At 44.7% G+C, this 21,315-nt stretch overlaps 1 protein-coding gene across 7 annotated transcripts in view; it reads left to right on the top strand.

The window, feature by feature from the left end:
- PRELID3A (PRELI domain containing 3A) overlaps positions 1 to 21,315 on the top strand; it is a 50,047-nt gene that overhangs the window by 4,037 nt on the left and 24,695 nt on the right. For 5 of the 7 annotated variants that reach the window (XM_072828655.1, XM_072828659.1, XM_072828658.1 and 2 more), the window contains 4 exons: positions 4,544 to 4,712; positions 5,987 to 6,076; positions 7,076 to 7,146; positions 7,244 to 7,346. In XM_072828655.1, coding sequence (XP_072684756.1) covers positions 4,544 to 4,712; positions 5,987 to 6,076; positions 7,076 to 7,146; positions 7,244 to 7,346 — 433 coding nt within the window. Of the gene's footprint in view, positions 1 to 1,788; positions 1,948 to 4,543; positions 4,713 to 5,986; positions 6,077 to 7,075; positions 7,147 to 7,243; positions 7,347 to 8,761; positions 8,850 to 9,971; positions 12,660 to 21,315 lie in introns of those variants that run through there. The other 2 variants (XM_072828657.1, XM_072828660.1) reach the window with 2 other exon arrangements.

The following is a 21,315-nucleotide window of genomic DNA, read 5'->3' as shown; positions in this document are numbered from 1 at the left end:
GTAGTTTCTGAAGTCCGTCACCATGAAAATCTGAAACCATAATGACCAGAGTAATTGGCCTACCTTATCCATGAGTGGTCTTTCACTCATGTATGATTTTGTGACATCTTGCACCAGTCACTTGGAACATGTGGGTTCATCAAGTTTACAGTATAGGGCAGTCATCAGGCTCATGGCAGAGGATACAAGTTTTCTAAAATTCCGGTTTGCATTCAAAAGCTCAAATTTTATCTTTGGCTGCAAACATAGGCAGTTGTTCTTGAAGTGATAGGCTCAGTTTATTAATTTTTGAGAAAGTGTCTGCCAATACCTAAGTCTGAATAACCAGAGTCCACCCATCTGTCTTTTCATGTGGAGGAGGTGGGTGGGAAAAGCAGCCCCTGGCTGGGCCCCCCACCTGACAGCTGCCCAGCGCCTCCCCAGCCACTGACGAACTCTGAGTGTAGCTGGTCTGCCTCCTGCGCAGCCTGTCCTCTTGCTCAGAACATTAATAGTGGGGTACTTAGAGGTCTAATGTAAAATCAATCATCTTACTATCTTAATATCATGATGGATATTTTTAGGAGATGTGTTATTTTCCTGCATGAACCACAGTGAGCACTGACCCCAGGTGTGGCTTGTGTGGCTTGGGTTCACAGTCTTAACTCATGGGGCGAGGCCAGCGGCTTTACCCTCTGCCACTTTTGGAGCATCCGGGTAAAGGTCAATTTGGTGAAAAAGGCAAATCATGTCTCAGTAGCCCTGAGACCAGCTTCAGCCTGGAAGACCTCTGAAAAGGGCCTGGAACTGCCGGGTGTGGCCTCCAGTTGCTTTGGGTAGGTGTAGGGGCGTGCTGTCTTGCTTGTGGCAGCCTTCATATATTTTTTTTTTAAAGCTTGTTATTATGGACATCTTAAAAATATGCAAAACTAGAGAGCTGAGAATAGCAAGTGCCCACTGCCATCTTCCTCGTTGGCAGTCACCCTCTCACAGCCTGGCCGGCTTCACGTGTCCCTACCCACTGCTCCTTCCTCTGGGGATATTTTAGGCAAATCCCAGGCATCCTATCATTTCCTTCCCCTTCATCTCTTTGACACCCTGGCTGTGCATAGTCAGATTCCATTCCCCAGTGTGCCAGGTGGACTGAGGGGACCACCTTTCTGGCTGCCGGGCCAGGCGCTGCAGGGGTGATGTCTGGTGTTTCTGTAGCCACGCTGCGCTCCAGGGCTGCCACCTCTCGGGGACGGGTTCACACTCCACTGTGGTCACTCTGAGCCACAGCCACTGCCAGGACAGCTCCTCCAAGGATGAACTTCAGCTGATTTCTGGCCTGCCTAACCCTGATAACCTGCTCACACATCTGAAAAAGAGCTAGAGGTGTTTTTTGTTTGTTTTGTTGTTGTTGTTGTTGTTGTTTTAAAGAGCTAGAGTTTTGACCTTGGAGGAACTCTGGGCAGCGACTGTGTGGAGGATGGGGAGGCCTGGGTGCTGCATTTGCCACTCTTTATTTGATTATATGTCCCCTCCCCCGCTCCAACCCTCCAAAACCTCTGTTTCCTACTCTGGAAAATGGAGATGCTAATTTCAGCTGGGTCCTCCTCCTGGTGGTACCTGCCAAGGCTCTGTAGCCTGGGATGGGCCTTCAGAATCCCAGCAGGAATAATAAGAATTACAGTCGCTACGATATCCTGATGGCTCACGTGTGTCAGGCACTCTTCTGAAGGAGTGAGAACAGGAAACATTTACTGGAGGCTGTTATGCCAGCACAGCTATAAATGCTTTCCACAGATTAACCCATTTAACCTTCAGGACAATGTATGGGATGGGGGCCGGGATGACCATCCCCCAACACAGACAGTGAAAGCTCAGAGAAGTTGAGGAACCTGCTCACAGTCACACAGCCAGGGGGTGCTTGGGCTGAATTTGAACCCCATGCTTGGAGTCACTTCAGTGCAGCTCTTCACAGAGGTGAGAACACAAGCCCTGACACCCAGGTGCCAGCCTTCTCAGTGTCTCTCGGGGCTTGGGTTGATTTACCACCCTCAGCTCAGCCTCCCCTTTTCTCCAACGCTTGATATTGCCAGACTTTGCTGTTTCTGCCAATCGAATGAACGTCAGGCTATCTCCTTTAACCGGGAAGTGTGTGATACCAATTTGCTGTACTTAATTAACTCTTGTAATTTAACAAAATGTTATTTCCTGCATCTGTTGATGTGTATATTAACTTGCTTGGTCCTCCTCCTATAATCAGTAGAATTATTTATTATGTGAGTGTTTTAAGCGGCTTGTATTTAGTTTAAATCATCAACTGGAAAGATGCAAGATTTCTTTTTTTTTTAAGATGCAAGATTTCCCCATAAAAGAAAGATTACTGTGTAGGATACGATTACTACAAATATGTCAACTTCTTGATAGTTTTAAGTAATTTTGGGAAGCAAAGGGTATTCTTAGTGATTTTTAAGGGAACAACTCTTAGGACCTTGGCTTTTAGTGATTTTTAAGGGAACAACTCTTAGGACCTTGGCTTGCAGTGCTCACCCAGTATTTCATAGAAAGCCCCCATCTGACTCAATCCCTTGCTGCCCACACGTGTCCAGGTTCTCCCTCCTTCCCTCACCTTGGATCGACCACGTCCCTAACAGCTCTTCCTCAGAGAAGAAGCTCGGCTCCCTGGGTCATCCACGGTGATCGGGTGTAAACCACGTCTCTGCTTCTTCATTGCTTTATGTTAAAGCTGGTGGATCCATTAATTCAGTGACATGACTCCATGGTTTGAAAATGCATTTCTTTGCCGAAAAGAGGATATTTCGGACTAGTTCTGATGATTTTTCGGACTAGTTCTGACGATTTAGAGGCCATGGAACATAATGGAAAGAACAGAGGGCAGAGGCTAGGGGACCCGGTTCTAGTGTAGGCCCTGCTGCAAACTTTATGACTCAGGACAGGGTTTTATGAGGATAAAGTAAATTAATGGTTGGTAACTGGTATTTTAAAGGGATGTCAAATATGGAACAGGAATTAATCTTAAGGAAAAATTTGATACGTTAAAGATCAGTGTACATAGATGTTTGCTACTGTCTTTATTTTACAGAGCAAAATTAGAAGCAATCTAAATAACCTACCATAGGGAACTGGTTACATACAAGTATCTATAGGATGACCTATTGTGTAGCTCTTTATAGTCAGATTTCTGAAAATAGATTCATGATATAGGAAGATGTTCATCAGTTAAATATAAAAAGCAGATGGTAAATCTGAGTATGGTTGGAGCATGATCCCAGTTTAGTTTTTGTAAGGCGTATGTGTGTGTGTGCAGACGCACACACATATGCTTGTTCTAGGTCTTGACTCTGAGCTGTTCTATACATGCCGTTTAAACTTGTCTGCGTACATCTGCAAAAACAATGGTGGTGTTGACATACTCATCTTCGCCCTGGGCTCAGATGCTTCCTGGGAGCGCACACAGCTCGAGGAAGGAGAAATTAGGGAAATAAGCACTTACTGGGGAGGCCCGCCCTGCATACCTGAAGGTAGCACCTCTGACTCCCTCTGGGCAGTTGCAGGGCTTGGAGCCTAAGCAAGCACTGAAGGAGCACTGCCCCAGTAGTGGGGCACTGTGAATATGGCTCTCCCACAGCAGGAAACAAAACAGGGACAAACATGACCACTCCCCACTGCAGTGGCTTAGGGCCAGAGAAAAAGTGGTGGCAAGGGAAGCTTCAGGGAGAGCTGGGGTCCCCTTCGGAGATTCCCACAAGCTGGGCTCATCTTTGGATAGTGGATGGTGGGTGCTTTTGTATTTCATACTTTATTTTTCAGTATCTTGGATACTTTTTATGATCAGAAAAAATATGTTGGCCACTTCACACCATACACACATCACATGCGACTTAGAAATTGGGGACAAAGTACAATTGACCCTTGAATAATGTGTGGGGTCTGGGGTGCTGCCCCCCCTACACAGCTGAAAATTGTGTGTAAATTTTAAGAAAAATCCCCCTTCAATAAAAGGCCCAACTACCCACACAAAAACCTGGGCATCATTCTTGAATCCTCCTATCTCCTTATTTTCAAGATTAATACATAATTTATCATCCAAATGGGATGCTTCTGAAAGTAAAAGGTGATGCTCTTCACATGTGCAATAAGACAAAACACAAAAACCAGAACTGTCCTGGGCAAACTGGAATGTACAGTCACTTTATCTATCTTTCTCTTACAATTCATTACAAAGTACTACTACTTCCTAAATATCTGTTATTGTTAAAGTATAGTTGACACACAGTGTTACATTAGTTTTAGGTGTAGCAGCAGTGGTTCAGTATCTCCATATGTTATGCCGTGTTCACTACAGGATCCAGGATCCAGGATCCGGATGCCTCAGGTAGATTAGTTTGAATATACCTTTAATTAAAAGCAGAAGGAAAAAGTTTTGATGAGAGCATTAACATCGATTTTCCTTTCAGTCTGTGAGCCACATCTCTGGCTCCCTGGTGCCACTCTGGCACACTTCACAAATGCAGGGATTGCCTGCTTATTCTGGGTGATGATATTTTTCCTCCAGCCACCCTTGGGACACCGTCATCAAAGCTGCCATGAGGAAGTACCCGAATCCAATGAACCCCTGTGTCGTGGGAGTGGACGTGCTGGAGCGCAGTGTGGACGGCCGGGGCCGGCTGCACAGCCACCGCCTCCTCAGCACTGAGTGGGGGCTGCCCGGCTTCGTGAAAGCGGTGAGCCTACAGCTGCTTGGCCTGTGGCACCCCCACCTGCCCGGGCCTACGGTGGCCCACTTACCCATACGCCCTGGCTACACCCGCATCATTCTGCTGCGCCCTCACCGCCGCTGCCCAGCCATCTGCAGGGGGTGACAGCCTTCCCCTAGGGCACCCACTCAGGACTGCAGGGACGCCTGCGACATGGCCAGTTTCTCCGTAAACTTCATTTGGTTTCCTGCCTGTGTGGTCCTGATGTCTCCCCACCCTCAGCCCCTGCCCCACCGGCACAGAACCCCGCCCTGCAGCACCTCCCTGTCCCATGTCCCCTGGGGCTGCCCTAGCAGATACCACAGACTCCAGGCTCCAATAGATGTTTGCTTCCTCATGGCTCTGGAAGCTGAAGGTCGAGAATCAAGGCCCTCCAGGCTGATTTCCCGAGGGCTGTAGGGAAGGGTCAGCCACCTCTGTCCTTGGCTGGCCGGCCCCATCCTCCTGCTGCCTCTGCAGGTGGTGGTCCCTGGGCCTCACACAGCCCTGGGGTCCCCTTCCCGATGTCCTCATCTCTCCTCCATATAAGGACGTGTCTCAGACCAGCTGAGGGCCCACCCTCAGGACCCCCATTTAAACTGCATTACCCCTTGAAAGGCCCTGTTTCCAAGTACAGTCACATTCTGAGGGGCTGGAGCGCAGGACGTCAACAGACAAACTTTGAGGGACACATTCAGTTGATGACAAGTCTCTGAAGCAGAGCCATCAGCGAGGTCATGAAAGGTGTAAATCTGAGCACGACTTTCTCCTGCTCGTCTGGACCCCTGTTCTCTTCTCAACACATGGTCTAGGCCCTGACATGGCCTGACACCCCAGTGAGGCCGCCTTCTCCCTCTCTTGCCATGCTGGGCTCTCACTGTACCGGCCCAGGAGCCCATCTGCAGTTGACCCCTGGCTCCGCTGACCCCGCTGACCCCTGCGTGCTGCCTCTTCCTCCAGCCCTGCCACCCGCAGGGGGCCTGCCCCCTCGCTGGTTTCTTTTTGCCGAGGTGTTGATTGCTGTGTCACACGGCCTGCCGCCTCTCCCTGAATGCATTCGCTGGAGGTGGCCCCCCTGCGGGGACAGAGACCCCCTGAGGAGCTGTGCGGGGAGGGGGGCAGGGGGCAGCTGGCTAGCTGCATCCCCACGTGCACCGCTTGTCGATCAAGGGCTTAATCAGTAAATGAAACGGCATTTTCTGTTTGATGCTACAGTGCCATTCTTGACATGTTACGATGACAGTTTTGCTTTGTTTTTTTAGATTTTGGGAACCAGTAGGACTTTGACATACATCAAAGAACATTCTGTGGTGGATCCAGTAGAAAAGAAAATGGAACTGTGTTCCACCAATGTAAGCAATGGCCTGAGTGAGAAGGGTGCTTGGTATTTCCTGGTGATGGTGGGGAATGTTTTCATTTCATTTTATTTCTAGCTCACCTTTGGTCTGAGTGATCTTTTATTTCTTTTTTTTTTTTTTTAGTTTTTATTTATTTATGATAGTCACACAGAGAAAGAGAGAGAGGCAGAAACATAGGCAGAGAGAGAAGCAGGCTCCATGCACCGGGAGCCCGACGTGGGATTCGATCCCGGGTCTCCAGGATCGCGCCCTGGGCCAAAGGCAGGCGCTAAACCACTGCGCCACCTGGGGATCCCTGATCTTTTATTTCTAATAGAAAGGCTGAATTTATTCAGCAGTATGTTATTGTTTTATTCCAGTGAAATGTACAGAAAAATGCACATAATTGTCATAAAATGAACAAATGAACATACCTCTATAAACAGCAGACAGATCAGAGACAGAATATGACCATCCCTCAGGAGCCCCCCTTATGCTCCCTCCTGGGGGGCACTCCCATCTTGCCCCCAAAATAACCACTCTCCTGACTTGCAACTGCAGATGTGATTTTAGCAATAATTTTAAAAGCACATTTCCACTTCACTCCTCTCTGGAAAAAATTTATACTGGCTCACTGCATATTCAAAAAAATATGTTGGGGAAAATGCCTGGGCTAGAAACATGGTTTATTTTTATAAAATCATATTCTGTAAAAACACTTAGCAGCAGCTTTGTGCTCATTCACCTGGATGCCAACCCAGAAGTTTTACGCTTTTGTATGAGGGCTGATGGTCTGGCAGTTTGGAAGTGCCTCGAAGGCCAGGCCAGACAGAGGGGTGGGTGTGGAGAAGTGACGGTGATGGGAGGGGGCAGCCAGGACTAGGTTCCTCTGAGACCTGACGTGGTGCCCATTCTGGCTTCAGTGAGTGCGGATTCTGGGATGGAAGTGTCCAGGCAGGTGGTTCAGGAAGAAATGCCAGAGAAATAGAACCTAAAGCCATTTTTTGTTTTAAGATCACACTCACAAACGTGGTGTCGGTGAACGAGAGGCTGGTGTACACACCCCACCCGGAGGACCCTGGAATGTAAGCAGCTGCGCCCTGGGACTGTGGCGGTGACTTCCCGGGTCAGGGCCCCCCCACATCGGGGGTCCTCAGCCCTTCGCCCCCTGCTCCTCCGCAGGACGGTGCTCACGCAAGAAGCCATCATCACCGTGAAGGGGATCAGCCTCGGCAGCTACCTGGAGAGTCTGATGGCCAGCACCATCTCCTCCAACGCCAAGAAGGTACGGCTGGGTCCCGGCCGTGTGCCGGGGGGGCGGGGGTCCCGAAAGTCCTACCAAGGGCTGCAAGCTGGCGATGGCCCAGCACCTTCCACTGGCCGCCGGGGCGCGCCTTGAAGCTGCGACTGCACAGGCTCCAGGCTCGGTGCCGGGGCTGAGCCGAGGTGGCGACGTCAGGCGGGACGTCCAGCAGCCCTGCTTGCCCGCCGTCTGGCTCACGCGGCTGCGCTGAACCCCCTTTGCCCGACCCCCTGGACGCAGCTGCCTGTGGCAGGATGGGGGGGGTCAGCTTCACGGAGGTGGCAGGAGGCAGGCTGGACCCCGGAGGCCGCCCTCCCCAGGCCCCTAGCTGGAGGGCAGCGCAAGCTGGTGGACACCGGGGGCTGGGGGCGGGGAGGCAGCCTCCTCTCCGGAAAGCTGCTGGAAAGGGCTGGGAGGAGTGGCAGTTGCCCTGCGTTCAAGGTCTCTGTCACCTGCTACAGCAGGGCCTCTGTCACCTTAGCTTGCCTCACAGGCTGATGTCTCCTTGGCTGTCCCCCCACCACACCCCCGCCGGTATGTTTGGGTTGGAAGTAAGTCTTCACCCTGGGGATCCATGGGACACCTCCCATGCTTGTCATCATTTAATGGGAAAAATACTTGTGGCCTCGGTACTGATAGAAGAGCCAGTCTGCCCTGTTTCTGAGGACAATCTACATCTGGGAAATGCTGGCAGGAGCTCAGCTCAGTTCAGAGAAGGCAGGGGAAGCAGGGTGCCTGGAGCCGCCTGCCTCGTGCCCACACAGCAGGCCTTTCTGGAAGGACAGGGAACCTTCCTTGCCTTTGTGTGTCCGCGGTCCGGCCTAGGGCAGGCACCCAAAATGTTCGCTGGAAAAATAAATGACGGGAGGAAGGGACCACTTGGTGAGGCAAAGCCACCTGAGACCTCTTGTGAGAAAAGTCAGGGGAAACTCAGTGAGGCCAAAGGAAAGTCTTCAATTTTGCTTTATGTCAGGGGTTGTTGTGCTGAAGGCCTGGCACAATCACTTCCTCCCCAGGGCGCTGCTACCCCTTGAGGGCAGTCCCCGCCAGCTGGGCAGAGGGGGCAGGGGAAGGGGAGCAGGCCGGTCTGGCATTTGGGTGGGCCGAGTCCCTGAGGAGCCTGTGAAGCTGCCCCTCGCCCTGCATGCAGGACATGACGGTGTCCGCACTGCCCACGCCGTGGCGAGAATTTTGGGCAGAATGCACACCCTCACCCAGATTTCTGAGCTCGAGAAGCTCCCCTCACAGGGAAGACCATTCCTGGACGGTTACTGCTGTGCCGCCCTTAAAACTGTGGTGCTGCGCTTGTACCGTTGAAAGTACAGGCTGTGGCCTGCTGTCTGCAGTGAGACGAGCAGAATTCTTACACCATGTTGAACTTTTCTGTGTTGTTCCAGGGGTGGGCGGCTATTGAGTGGATAATTGAAAATTCTGAGCGCGCCGTGAGCTAACGGGGTCTGCCCCTGGACCTAATGCTGAACAGTGGTAACTATAGTACTCTTTAACCCCGTAGAGAACTTAGCATCTTGCTAATAAGTATGTGCATGGTGTGCCGTGCTGGGTAGTTAAAGGTACAGCTGCATGCGTCTCCAGCCCTGGGCTCCTAAGTATCTTCTGGAATGGAAACAGCCATTTCCTCTTCATCCTCTTCCTAATTCATCTCCTTGTTTCATGGCAGGATTTATTTCCCAGGGAGACTTGGATATTTGTTACCTGGTCTCTAAGAGAGGCTGCGCAGCCCCCCCACCCCACCCCACCCCAAGCTGTTCTCAGTACCTGCTTGCTTTAACATTTCCTAGAATTAGCGCATCATCAAGAAAGAGGCTTTCACTAGCAGTGCTGGACAGCATGGAGGACCCGATCAGATGGGAGGATTTTTTTCAGTTTGAGCAGGATCTGAATATTTGCACGTGTTCTCCTAGAGAATGCCCTGTGCCCTTGCATCAGCGTTGTGGGGGCAGGGGTGGAAGTCCTGCTCCTCACAGGCTGGCACCCAGCCATGTGACCACCACTGGCTCTTCTCTTTTAGTGGCAGAAGCCATTTCTAGCGTCTTCTTGAACTTCACAAACATTCCTTGGTTTCCTAGGGCACCAGTGGCTGGACTATCAGAAAGGGGTTTGACAGTTAGTTGGCAGTCATCTTCATACCTCATAGGAAAGTCAGAGAGTTTCCTGCTTCCCTCTGTTTAGGGAATCCTTATACTCCTGCCTTGAAACCCTCACCCTGTTGACTTTCCATCCTGTACTGCTCTGGGCCCTGCTTCCTCCCATGGTTGGTCTGTCTGTCTGTCTGCAGCATGTGTGTACACACTCGGTGCCTCAGTCAGCAAATGGGAGCCATGTCGTTCAGGCTCCTTTAAGAACTTCCCACTGCAGCTTGAGTTTGCCAGAGACCTTCACCTTGAATCCAAAGTCATGATAGGATGCCGGGGCTCTCTTCCTCCATGGACGCACCACTAGGGTGACCACACATAGAGAGCCCGCCCATCTGGTGAACACAGTGTGTGTGGGCAGTGTGGCGTGTGTGATGTGTCACTCTGAGCTGTGGACTCTGTCACCTTCTGTTTCCTCATAAACTGGAGCTAAACTGCCTCAATCTTTAATCAGATGCCTCACCCAAAAATCAAAGAAGAAAGAAAGAAAGAACAGAAGAAAAAAAGGAAGGAAGAAATAAGTGAACCTTGAATATGGTTCGCCCAGTCTGGGAGAGGTGTGGAATCTGCTGGAATCTGCCACTTGCCTGGTCACAGTGTCCACCGGGCTCTTCGGCGAGACCACTCAAGACAGGAGGCCCATCTGTTGCAGAGTGAGACCCAAAGAAGGGAAGAACCCCCCAGCAGGAGGAGGGCAAGGGCCGCAAAGCTGCCATTCTGCCGCTGCCCACTAGCCAGCCACCCCCGGGCCGTGTTGTCAGACTGCTGTGGGGCCTTGTCTGTCTTCCCCGGGGCAGCAGCTCCCAGCAATTTTCTGCTGACTCTTGGGATCTTACTAAACAAGTTTACTCTCTCCTGATGACTCCCCATTTCCTTCCCATGCCTCTTGGCCAACTGCCGGCACTGCCAGTCTCTTCACACGTATCTGGCCACTCTCTGTCACTTCAGATGCTGTCGCCATGCATCCTTCTTCCTGCGGTTAATGCGGGTCTGCACATGCTAGAATAGGGGCATTCACCCCCATGGTGACGTGTGTGGTGACAGCACTGTGAGCTGTCCCATCACACAGTTGGAACCGGCCAAGGGAGCAAAGTGCTCTGCCTTCAGGCTGTGGCTGGCTTGTCCTGGGCTCCTGGACCAGTGACCCCAGGGGCTGAATGAAGGCTTGTTACTTGTCACCATTCAGACCTGTCCCTGAGGAGGCTCATGCACGTGGAGCCATTGTGAGGAGGTGGTCACAAAATGCTTGTGAGCTTGAGCTGTCCTATTAGCTTCTTAAGGTACTTCCCAGTGGGGAGTTTTAACTTCCCCCTTTTCAGAAGTAGACTATAAAATCTTTCAGTATGCTTCAAAATCTAAAAACTTTAGAGAAGGCCTCCTCCTTAAACGATGAGTAGAACTGTGTCTACCATTTTTTAGATAATGCTTTTTGTTTGATAATAGTACTTCTAATCCAACATGAAATACTCATTTATATTTTTAACAGAATATTTTATGCTTAAGGGTGTATGAGAGGCTCAATTGGTTGAGCATCTGCCTTTGGCTCAGGTTGTAATCCCAGGGTCCTGGGATCGGGCTCCCTCCTCATCCGGGAGTCTGCCTCTCCCTCTCCCTGCTCACACACTCTCTCTCTCTCTCTCTGACAAATAAAATAATAAAAGTTTTTTTTAAAAAAAGAATATATTATAGCTCATGGTAAATCAGAGTTAAAGGATTTAAAATATTTAAATAATTTAAAATAACCTGCCCTTACTCCTTCTGCAAAGCACATTTCTACCCTTCTAAGGGGACGCTTGACACTTTTGGCAGTTTTTGGCTTTTACTGCTAGATTCCTAAGTAAGTATATCCTGCTATTTCTTCATTTGCCAATTTTAGACATTATCGATATATTATTTACCTGTTTGGTAAACTATTATTTTCTCTCTGTCATCTCTTCCTCTCCTCTCCCTTTCCCTCAAAATAGCTATATTATTGAAAGCACATTCAAAGTTTCCATAATTCTGAAAATACAAATACAGAGCTATTGCTTGTCACCAGGCCATAACTGCATTTTCTTTTTTATACAGCTGTATTATACCCTTTGGGGATAATAATTGTCTTATTATTTTCACCTATTTTATTTTATTTTTTAAAGGTCTCTGGCTGAGCCCTTGCACACCTCCACTCACTCTGCAGTACCTCATGATGTCATTTTCCATAGGTCAGTCTTTTGGGGTAACCCCTTCCCAGATTCCCAGGCACCGTCCTTTCTGGAAGTCAGGTTTTACTCTCTGACTGAGCAGCCATGTAGCTGTCATCCCCTTTTTTGAGCATTTCTGGGCATTTCCTTGACCCTCTTTCCTGGAGCCCTTTTTTTCCTTGCTTCCCTACTTCCTCTTTCTCTTTCCTGTCACAGGATGGAGAACATCTCATCATGGCTTCTAATACTTCGCACATCTGAAAATGTCACTTCTATTCTCATGGTTCATTCATAGCATACCTGGACATATAATTCTAAAACAAAATACTTCCCCTCAGAGTTTTGAAGGCATTGTTCTGTTGCATTCCACTCTGATTATTGATCCTCTGTATGTGACTTCTTTTTTCTCTCTGAAAACTTTTAGGATCGCTTTATCCTTGATGTGAAATTTCATGCACTTAAGCCTCATTTGAAGTGAACTTTAAAAATTCATTGTGTTGCACTGTGCATGTTAAATTCCTAATTTTGATATTGTATTATAATTATGCAAAATGTTATTGGAGGAAGTGGGTAAAGGGTAAATGGGACATTTCTGTAATATCTTTGCAGCTTCTTGTGAATCTATAATTTCAATATTAAAAGTTAAAAAAATATAAATAGTAACATCATGGAAAATGGTAGAGGTAGGTGTTCCCAGGATTGGTCTCTCCACTGAAATAACCAATAAGCTGGCAAAAAGTGACAGAATCAACTTTTGTAGGACTGTGAATTATAATAGAATACTTCAACCAAGAGAGCACTTAATGAATCTTGATTAATGCACTCTGAAGATTTTGGACTTGCCAGCCTCCATAATTATGTCAGCCAATTGCTTAAAATAATGTCTGTATATAGACACACATTCTATTGGTTCTGTTTCTCTGGAGAACCCTAATACATTATTTAAGCCAAATTTTTATCAATTCAAATTAGATTTTTCTGACTTTAAGACACTAATTATAATCACCAGGGTAATCAGTAAGAAAATAATGAAGACATATCCAGAAAAGAATCCAGGAATCAAAATGTACTCTAGAAAAAAAAAAAAAATCAAACACAACAGATGAGAATGGAAAGAATTCAGGAACAGAAAATTATGAAACTCACAGAAAACAATGAACAATGTAAGAAGTTAGTGCTTCTTTAGCATTAATTACTTTAAAAGTAAATAGATTAAACTCACCAATTAAAGGACAGAGATTGGCAGAATGGATGAAAAAACATGATCCTCCTATATATGCTACCAGAGACTCACTTTAGATACAAAGACATAAACAAATGGCTGGAATGTGAAAGGACTGAAAAAGATATTCCATGGAAATAATAACCAAGAGAGCTGAAATGACCATACTAATCTCAGACAACATCTACTTTGGGTCACAAATGATTACAAGAAAACAAGGACATTATATATCAGTGAAAGGGTCAGTTCATCAAGAAGACAAAAGTTTTAACCATTTACACACCAAGCTCCAAAGCCCCCAAATATATAAAGCAAACAATAGCAGAACAAAGGGAGAAAGACAATTCTCCAATAATAGCTGGAGACTTCAATAATCAACTTTCAATAATGGATAAGACATCTAGACAGAAGATCAATAAGGAAATGGAGGACTTGAATACTAAAAAAAAAAACTTGACCTAACAGACATTCATATAATACTTCATCCAATAGCACAATACACATTTTTCTCAAGAGCCCATGGATTATTCTCTAGGACAAACCATATATTAGGCCAAACACCAAGTCTCAATAAATTTAAGAAGACTTAAATCATACAAAGTATCTTTTGTGATCCCAGTGAAGTGAAATTAGAAATCAGCAGTACAATAAGGTAAATAAAGAAATACGTGGAATTTTAAAACTATATTTCTAATAACTAGTGAATCAAAGAAGAAGTTACAAATGAAATTAAAACATTTTAAGATGAATGAAAATGAAAACACAACATATGAAAACTTACAGGATGCAGTGAGAGCAGTTATCAGAGGGAAATACACATTGCAAATACCTCCATTAAAAAAGAGGAAAGATCTCAAATCATTTTTTTTATAGGAGAGAAAATTTTATTTTTTATTTTTAAGATTTTATTTATTTATTCGTGAGAGACACAGAGAGACAGAGAGGCAGAGACACAGGCAGAGGGAGAAGCAGGCTCCATGCAGGGAGCCTGATGTGGAACTTGATCCCAGGACCCCAGGATCATGCCCTGAGCTGAAGGCAGATGCTCAACCTCTGAGCCACCCAGGCATACCAAGATCTCAAATCATTACCCTGACTTTAAGGAGCTGGAAAATGAAGAACAAACTAAACCCATGGCTTCAAATGGAAAGAAATGATAAAGATTACAGAGGAGATAAACAGAGAATAGAAAAAGAGAATTATTGAAATCAAAAGTTGTTAGGTTGAAAAAAATCAACAAAGTTCACAAACTTTTAGACTGATCAAGAATAAAAAGGATTCAAAATAAAAATATCAGAAATGAAAGTGGGGCATTACTACACATCTTACAAAAAATAAAAGGATATAAGAGAATACTGTGAACAATTGTATACCAACAAATTAGATGACCTATATGTGACAAACTATTAGAACCACACAAATTACCAAAACTGATTTAAGAAGAAATAGGATCTCGACCGGCCTATGACAGTCAAAGATATTGAATCAGTAATTGAAAACCTTCCAACCAAAGCCTCTTAGGGGGCAGCACAGGAAGAGCACCCTCCAGTTTGGTGTGACTGCAACTCAGGCAGGTGGGCTGAGGGCAGGCATGCAGCCTAACTGGTCCACTAACAACAGAGCCCAAACCCTGCCCAGTGAGCCCACAGCAGGCAAAGAGAGCCATTGCAAATGACTGAACTGAAGGCAAATGTGTCTCAGGCACAATAGTAGGACACACACAGCCCCCACAGGAGACATCCCTGAAGTGCCTGGTTCTGGTGAACAGGAAGCATTGTGCTGCAGGACATCACAGGTCCTCTTCTTCATGAGGCCACTACTTTTAAGATCAAGAGATGTAGCTGGTTTTCCTACCCATAGAGACAAACGCAGTTAGACAAAATGAGGAGACAGAGGAATATGTCCCCAGTGCAAGAACACAAAATCACAGCACAAGAGCTAAAGATAAGCAGTATGCCTGATAAAGAATTGAAAAGGAATGATTATAAAAATTGTCACTGGACTTGAGAAAAGGGTAGTGGATCTCAGTGAGATCCTCAACAAGGAGATTGAAAATATAGGTATAACAAAAGAACCAACTAGAGATGAAGAACTCATTAACTGAAAGAAGAAATACACCAGAGGGAATGAATAGCAGATTAGAGGAGGCAGAAGAACAAATTAGTGACTTGGAAGACAGGGTAATGGAAAGCAACCAAGCTGAATAGCAAAAAGAAAAATGAAGAAGAAAAAGTGAGAATAGATTAAGGGAACTCAGTGACATCAAGTGTAATAACATTCACATTATAGGGATCCCATAAGGAAAACAGGGATCCCCCCCTTCTCAGGGGATAAATTTATTTGAAGAAATAATACCTGAAAATTTCCCTAATCTGGAGAAGGAAACAGACATCCAGATCCAAGAAGTGAAAGTACCCAAGACAATTGACCCAAGGAGGCCCACACCAAGACACCTAGTAATTAAAATGGTAAAAAGTAATGATTGGGATTCCTGGGTGGCTCAGCGGTTTAGTGCCTGCCTTTGGCCCAGGGCATGATCCTGGAGTCTCAGGATCGAGTCCCACACCGGGCTTCCTGCATGGAGCCTGCTTCTCCCTCTGCCTCTCTCTCTTTCTCTCTCTCTCGTGAATAAATAAATAAAATATTTTTTTTAAAGTAGTGATAAAGAATGTTAAAAGCAGCAAGAAAAAAAATACAGTTACACACAAAGGAAACCCCATAAGGCTATCAGCTGATTTTTTAGCAGAAACTTTGCAGGCCAGAAGGGAGTGGCATGATATATTCAAGTATAACCGTGAAACCAAGAACACTCTACCAAGCAAGGTTATCATTCAGAATAGAAGGCAATAAAGAGTTCCCAGACAAACAACAGAAGTTAAAAAGAATTCATCACTAAACCAGTCTTACAAGAAATGTTAAAGGGAATTCTTTGGGGGAAAAAGTCATAATTGGGAGTAGGAAAATTATGAAAGGAAAACACTTCACAAGTCAATGCAAACATGTAATAAAAGTAATAGATTAAGCACTTATAAAACTAGTATGGAGTTTAAAGCAGGAAAGCAATAAAATCAATAATATCTACAAAAATCAATCAAGGAGTTCACAAAAGGATATGAAATATGACATTGTATACATAAAATGTGAGATTGGGAAGTAAAAATTTAGTGCTTTTAGAACCGAAGTGATCATCAACTTAATAATATGCACTGCTGTATGAGTACAATGCAATAGATGAGCCTAATGGTAATCACACATCAAAAACCTACAGTAGATGCACAAAAAATAAAGAGAAAAGAATTCAAGCATAACCCTAAAGAAAGTCATCAAACCACAAGGGAAGAGAATAAGAAAAGAAAGGAACAGAGAAAAACCAAGAAAGCAACTGTAAAACAAATAACAAAATGGCAACAGGTCAATGGATAAAAAGCAAGACCCATCTATATGCTGCCTACACCAGACTCACTTCAGACCTAAAGACACATGTAAATGGAAAGTGAAGTGATAGAAAAACATTTAACCATGCAATGGAAGCAGAAAGAAGGCTGGAATAGCAATACTTATATTGTACAAAATAGACTATAAAATAAAGACTGTAACAAAATACAAAGAAGGACATAACATAATGATAAAGAGGACAGTCCAACAACAGGATAACAGTTGTAAATATGGGTCTAACATAGGAGCACCTAAATACATAAAGGAAGAAACTGTTAGTGATACAATAATAGTAGGGGACTTTATTTTTTTATTTTTATTTTTTTTAAAGATTCAGTCAGGGATCCCCGGGTGGCTCAGTGGTTTAGCACCTGCCTTCGGCCGGGGGCATGATCCTGGGGTCCTGGGATCAAGTCCCACATCGGGCTCCCTGCATGGAGCCTGCTTCTCCCTCTGCCTGTGTGTCTCTGCCTCTCTGTCTCTGTGTCTCTCATAAATAAATAAATAAAATATTTTTAAAAAATTAAAAAATAAATAGAGATTAAGTCAACTGAGGCATCAAAGAGGAAATAAAAAAGTACATGGAAACAAATGAAAATAACACAGTGGTCTGAAATCTTAGGGACACAGTAAAACTGCTCTAAAAGGGAATTAGATAGCAATGCAGGCTAACTCAAGAAACAAGGAAAAGCTCAAATAAACAACCTAACCTTACACCTAAAGGAGACAGAAAAAGAATAAACAAAGCCCAAAGCCAGTAGAAGTAGAAGGAAGGAAATAATAAAGGTTAAAGCAGAAGTAAATGAAGTAGAGACTAAAAATACAATAGAACCAATTGGTGAGACCAGAGCTGGTTCTTTGGAAAGATAAAACTGATAAACCTTTAGCCAGACTTATTAAGAAAAAAAAAAGAGAGAGGACCCCAATAAATAAAATCAGTAATGAAGGACAAAACAAAACAAATCTCCAACAACAACAAAAAAGATCAGGACCAGATGGCTTTATTGGTAAATTCTACCAAATATTAAAGGATTAACAATAAATAAAATCTTTTAAAAAAGACAAAAAACATTTTACTAGAAGTTCTAGCCAGAGCAGTTATAGACAAGAAAATGAAGTATTAGGCATCCGAACTGGCAAGGAAGAAGTAAAACTACCTACATTCACAGATGACATGATTCTATAGATAGAAAACCCAATGAAGAAAGAATCCACAAGAAAGCTAATAAAGGAATTTGGCAAAATTACAGGGTACAAGATCACTATATAAAAATCAGTTGTTTCTTTACCCATGAGCAACCTGATAAGAAAATTAAGAAAACTACCTAATTTATAGTTGCATCCAAAAGAATAAAATACATAGAAATAAAAGAAGAAAGTGAAGGACTGGACACTGAAAATTATAAACATTGCAGAAAGAAATGAAAAAAGGGGTTGCCTAGGTGGCTCAGTCAATTGAGTATCTGATTATTGATTTTGACTCAGGTCAGGATCTCTGGGTCATGAGATTGAGTCCTATGTCGGGCTCTGCACACAGCAGGGAGTCCGCTTGGGATTCTGTCTCTTTCATTCTCTCCCACTGCACACACACACTCTCTCTAAAAATCAATCAATCTATCTTCTAGAAAAAAAAATGAAAAAAGACATAAATAAATGAAAAGACATCCCTCATTCATGGACTGGAAGACTAATAATTGTTAAGATGGCAACACTACCCATAATGTTCTAAAGAATCAAGGCAGTTCTTACAAAAACTCCTATAGCTTTTTTTCCCTCCCAGAAATGGAAAAGCCCATCCTCAAATTTGTATGGAATTGTAAGGTATCCTGCATAGCCAAGATAATATTGAAATATAAGAACAAACTTGGAGTACTCATACTTCCCAATTTCAAAACTTCATATAAAGCTACAGTACTCAAAACAATGTGAGACCAACATAAAGAGAGACAAATAGGCCAATGGACTCAAAGTGAGAGTCCAGAGGTAAACCTATGTATCTGTGGTCAATTAATATTCAACTATGGTACCAAAGCAATTCAATGAAGATTAGTCTCTTCAACAAATGGTCCTGGGACAACTGGATATCTACGTATAAGAGAATGAAGTTGGACCACTACCTCACACCATATACAAAAACTAACTCAAAATGGATCAAAGACCTGTGTACAAGAACAAAAACTATACAACTCTTAGAAGAAAACATAGGATATATATTCATGATCTTGGATTTGGCAATGGATTCCTAAATATGACAACAAAAGAGAAAGATAAATTTGGCTTCATCATAATTAAAAATTTTGTGCATTAAAGAACATTATCAAGAAAGCAGAAAGACAAGCTACAGAATGGAAGAAAAAAATGGCAAATCATGTATCTGGTAAGGGTCTATTATTCAGAATATATAAAATACCTCTTACAAGTCAACCACAAAAAGAAAACTCAATGTTAAAATGTGCAGGGACGCCTGGGTGGCACAGTTGGTTAAGGGTCATACCCTTGATTTCCACTCAGACTGTGATCTTGGGATCATGGGATTGAGCCCTGTGTCAGGATCCAAGCTCAGTGGGGAGTCCGTTTAAGATTCTCTTTCCCCCCTCTCCTGCCCCTCCCAATCAGGCATGAAAAATAAAAACTTTTTCTAAAAAATGGACAAAGAATCTGAATAGATATTTCTCCAAAGAAGACATACAAATGGCCAATAACTACAAGAAAAAAAATGCTCAACCTCATTATTCATTAGGAAATGCAAATGGAACCCACAGAAACCACTCCATAACCACTGGAATGGCTATAATAAACTAAGTGGAAAGTAAGCATTTGCAAAGATGTGGAGAACTTGGAACCTTTGTTCATATTGGTGTAAATGTAAAATGGCATAGCCACTCCACCCTTAGTTATATACCCAAAAGTATTGAAAACAAGTACACAGGGATGCCAGGGAGGTTCAGTCATTAAGCGTCTGTCTGCCTTCAGCTGAAGTCGTGATCCCAGGGACCCGGGATCAAGTCCTGCATCGGGATCCCTGCATGGGGCCTGCTCTCCCTCTGCCTGTGTCTCTGCCTTTCTCTGTGTCTCTCATGAATAAATAAATAAAATCTGGGCAGCCCTGGTGGCGCAGCGGTTTAGTGCCACCTGCAGCCCGGGGTGTGATCCTGGAGACTCCGGATCGAGTCACGCATCGGGCTCCCTGCATGGTGCCTGTTTCTCTCTCTGCCTGTGTCTCTGCCTCTCTCTAGCTGTGTCTCTATGAATAAATAAATAAAATCTTTATAAATAAATAAATAAATAAATAAACAAATAAATAAATTCTTAAAAAGAAAAAGAAAACCAGTACACAAATACTTGTACGTAAATGTTCTCAGTAGCACTACTTACAGTAGCCAAAAGGTAGAAACTCAAATGTCCTTCAGCTAATAAATGGATAAACAAAAGGTGGTCCATATATCCACTGGAATATTATTCGGCTATAAAAAGGAATGAAGTATTGATCCACACTACAACATGGATGAATCTCTAAAGCATTATGCAAAATAAAAGAACCCAGACACAAAAGGCCACACACTATGTAGTTCCATTTATACGCAGTCTTCCAATCCATAGACGAAAGCAGATAGGTTGTTGCCAGGACGGGGAGGGAGGAGAGGAAAGTACGGATGGGGGAAGAGTCTGCTTTATGTGTTTGAGATTTCCTCTTGGGGTGATGACAGTGTTTTGAAGTAGATGGAGGTGGTGGTTGCAAAACATTGTGAATAGACTAAATACCGTTGAATCGTACGCTTGACAATGGTTAACTTATGTGAATTTCATTTCATGAAAAAAGAGGAGCATAGAAGTATATAGCTGTAGACCGACACGTACATACGTGCATACCTGCATACGTAAAGCTTAGCTCAGGCCAGCAAGAAGACATCAAAAACAAAAAGCAACAAAAAACAAAACCCACAACAACCCTCGACTCATCGGGTCGGGAACTGGGTGGTCCCTTTCGTTCTGATAATGATTTCTTCCATGATTTCCCCACTATTCTCCTTTCCTAGAAGTCCTCTAGGAAGCTGTCAGCTTCCTCAATCTAGGGATTGACCTCACAATTTTCTTATATTTTCTCATCTGTGTTCTACCTTTGGGGAGATTTCCGGGACTTTGTCGTTCAACAACTTCACTAATTTTTATTTTGGCAGATTGTATTTTTAATTTGCCAACCTTTGCTGTTCCCTGTGGCCTCCCATTCTTGCTTCACAGAGGTGGTGTCTTCCCTCCTGTGTCTGCAGAAGCAGACACAAAGCAAGCGTCCTGTCGTCCTGTGGCATCTGGGTGTCTCCCCTGCGCCCCTTGGCGGGGAGGCCACGCAGATGTCCTTCGCCGTCAGGGACCGACCGAGCCCAAGCACGGGTGGCCCCGCGGCTCTGGGCTGGCAGCTGGGCTTCACTGAGGTGGCCCTGCGCCTTTTCTCTGAAGTGGTTCCGTTTCTCCCGACAAGACCCCTCAACCCCTGGGGGGCGGGGAGGGGTCTAGGAGCCGGGCAGTTAAACACCTTGCAGGCGGTCGCCTGCTGTCCTGCGTGTCCCCTCTCTCCGGATGGCCGCTGCTGCCAGCCGATGCCTGGGCTTTGCGACTCCTGGCGGGGGCGGTGGGGACGCTGACTCCGCAGCTCCTGGATTTTGTTTCTCTCGGATTCCTGAGGGTTTTTCGGACAAAGGGCCAAAGGTTGTTGTCCCCACCATCTTCAAGTCAAAGTCAAAGTTCTGTTGGCTTTTTATAAATAACACTCTTTCAAAAAAGACATAAATGCAGTCCATTTTTATGGGAACAAAGAAACAACAACACAGGACTCTGCTGAAGAGTAAAAACCTCCCTTTAGAGGAAGAGTGCTTGGCCTCTGCCAGTTAACTCCTAATTTTTACCAAGGCTTCTAGAAGTGCTTTATGCAAATACAAGTTATTAATGTTTTTTCCTTTTCTTTC

The sequence above is a fragment of the Canis lupus genome, chromosome 6 (assembly GCF_048164855.1).
Source record: "Canis lupus baileyi chromosome 6, mCanLup2.hap1, whole genome shotgun sequence".
Classification (NCBI taxonomy): Eukaryota; Metazoa; Chordata; class Mammalia; order Carnivora; family Canidae; genus Canis; species Canis lupus.
The sequence above is the reverse complement of the archived record's forward strand: the minus strand, read 5'-3'. Positions and strand labels throughout refer to the sequence as shown.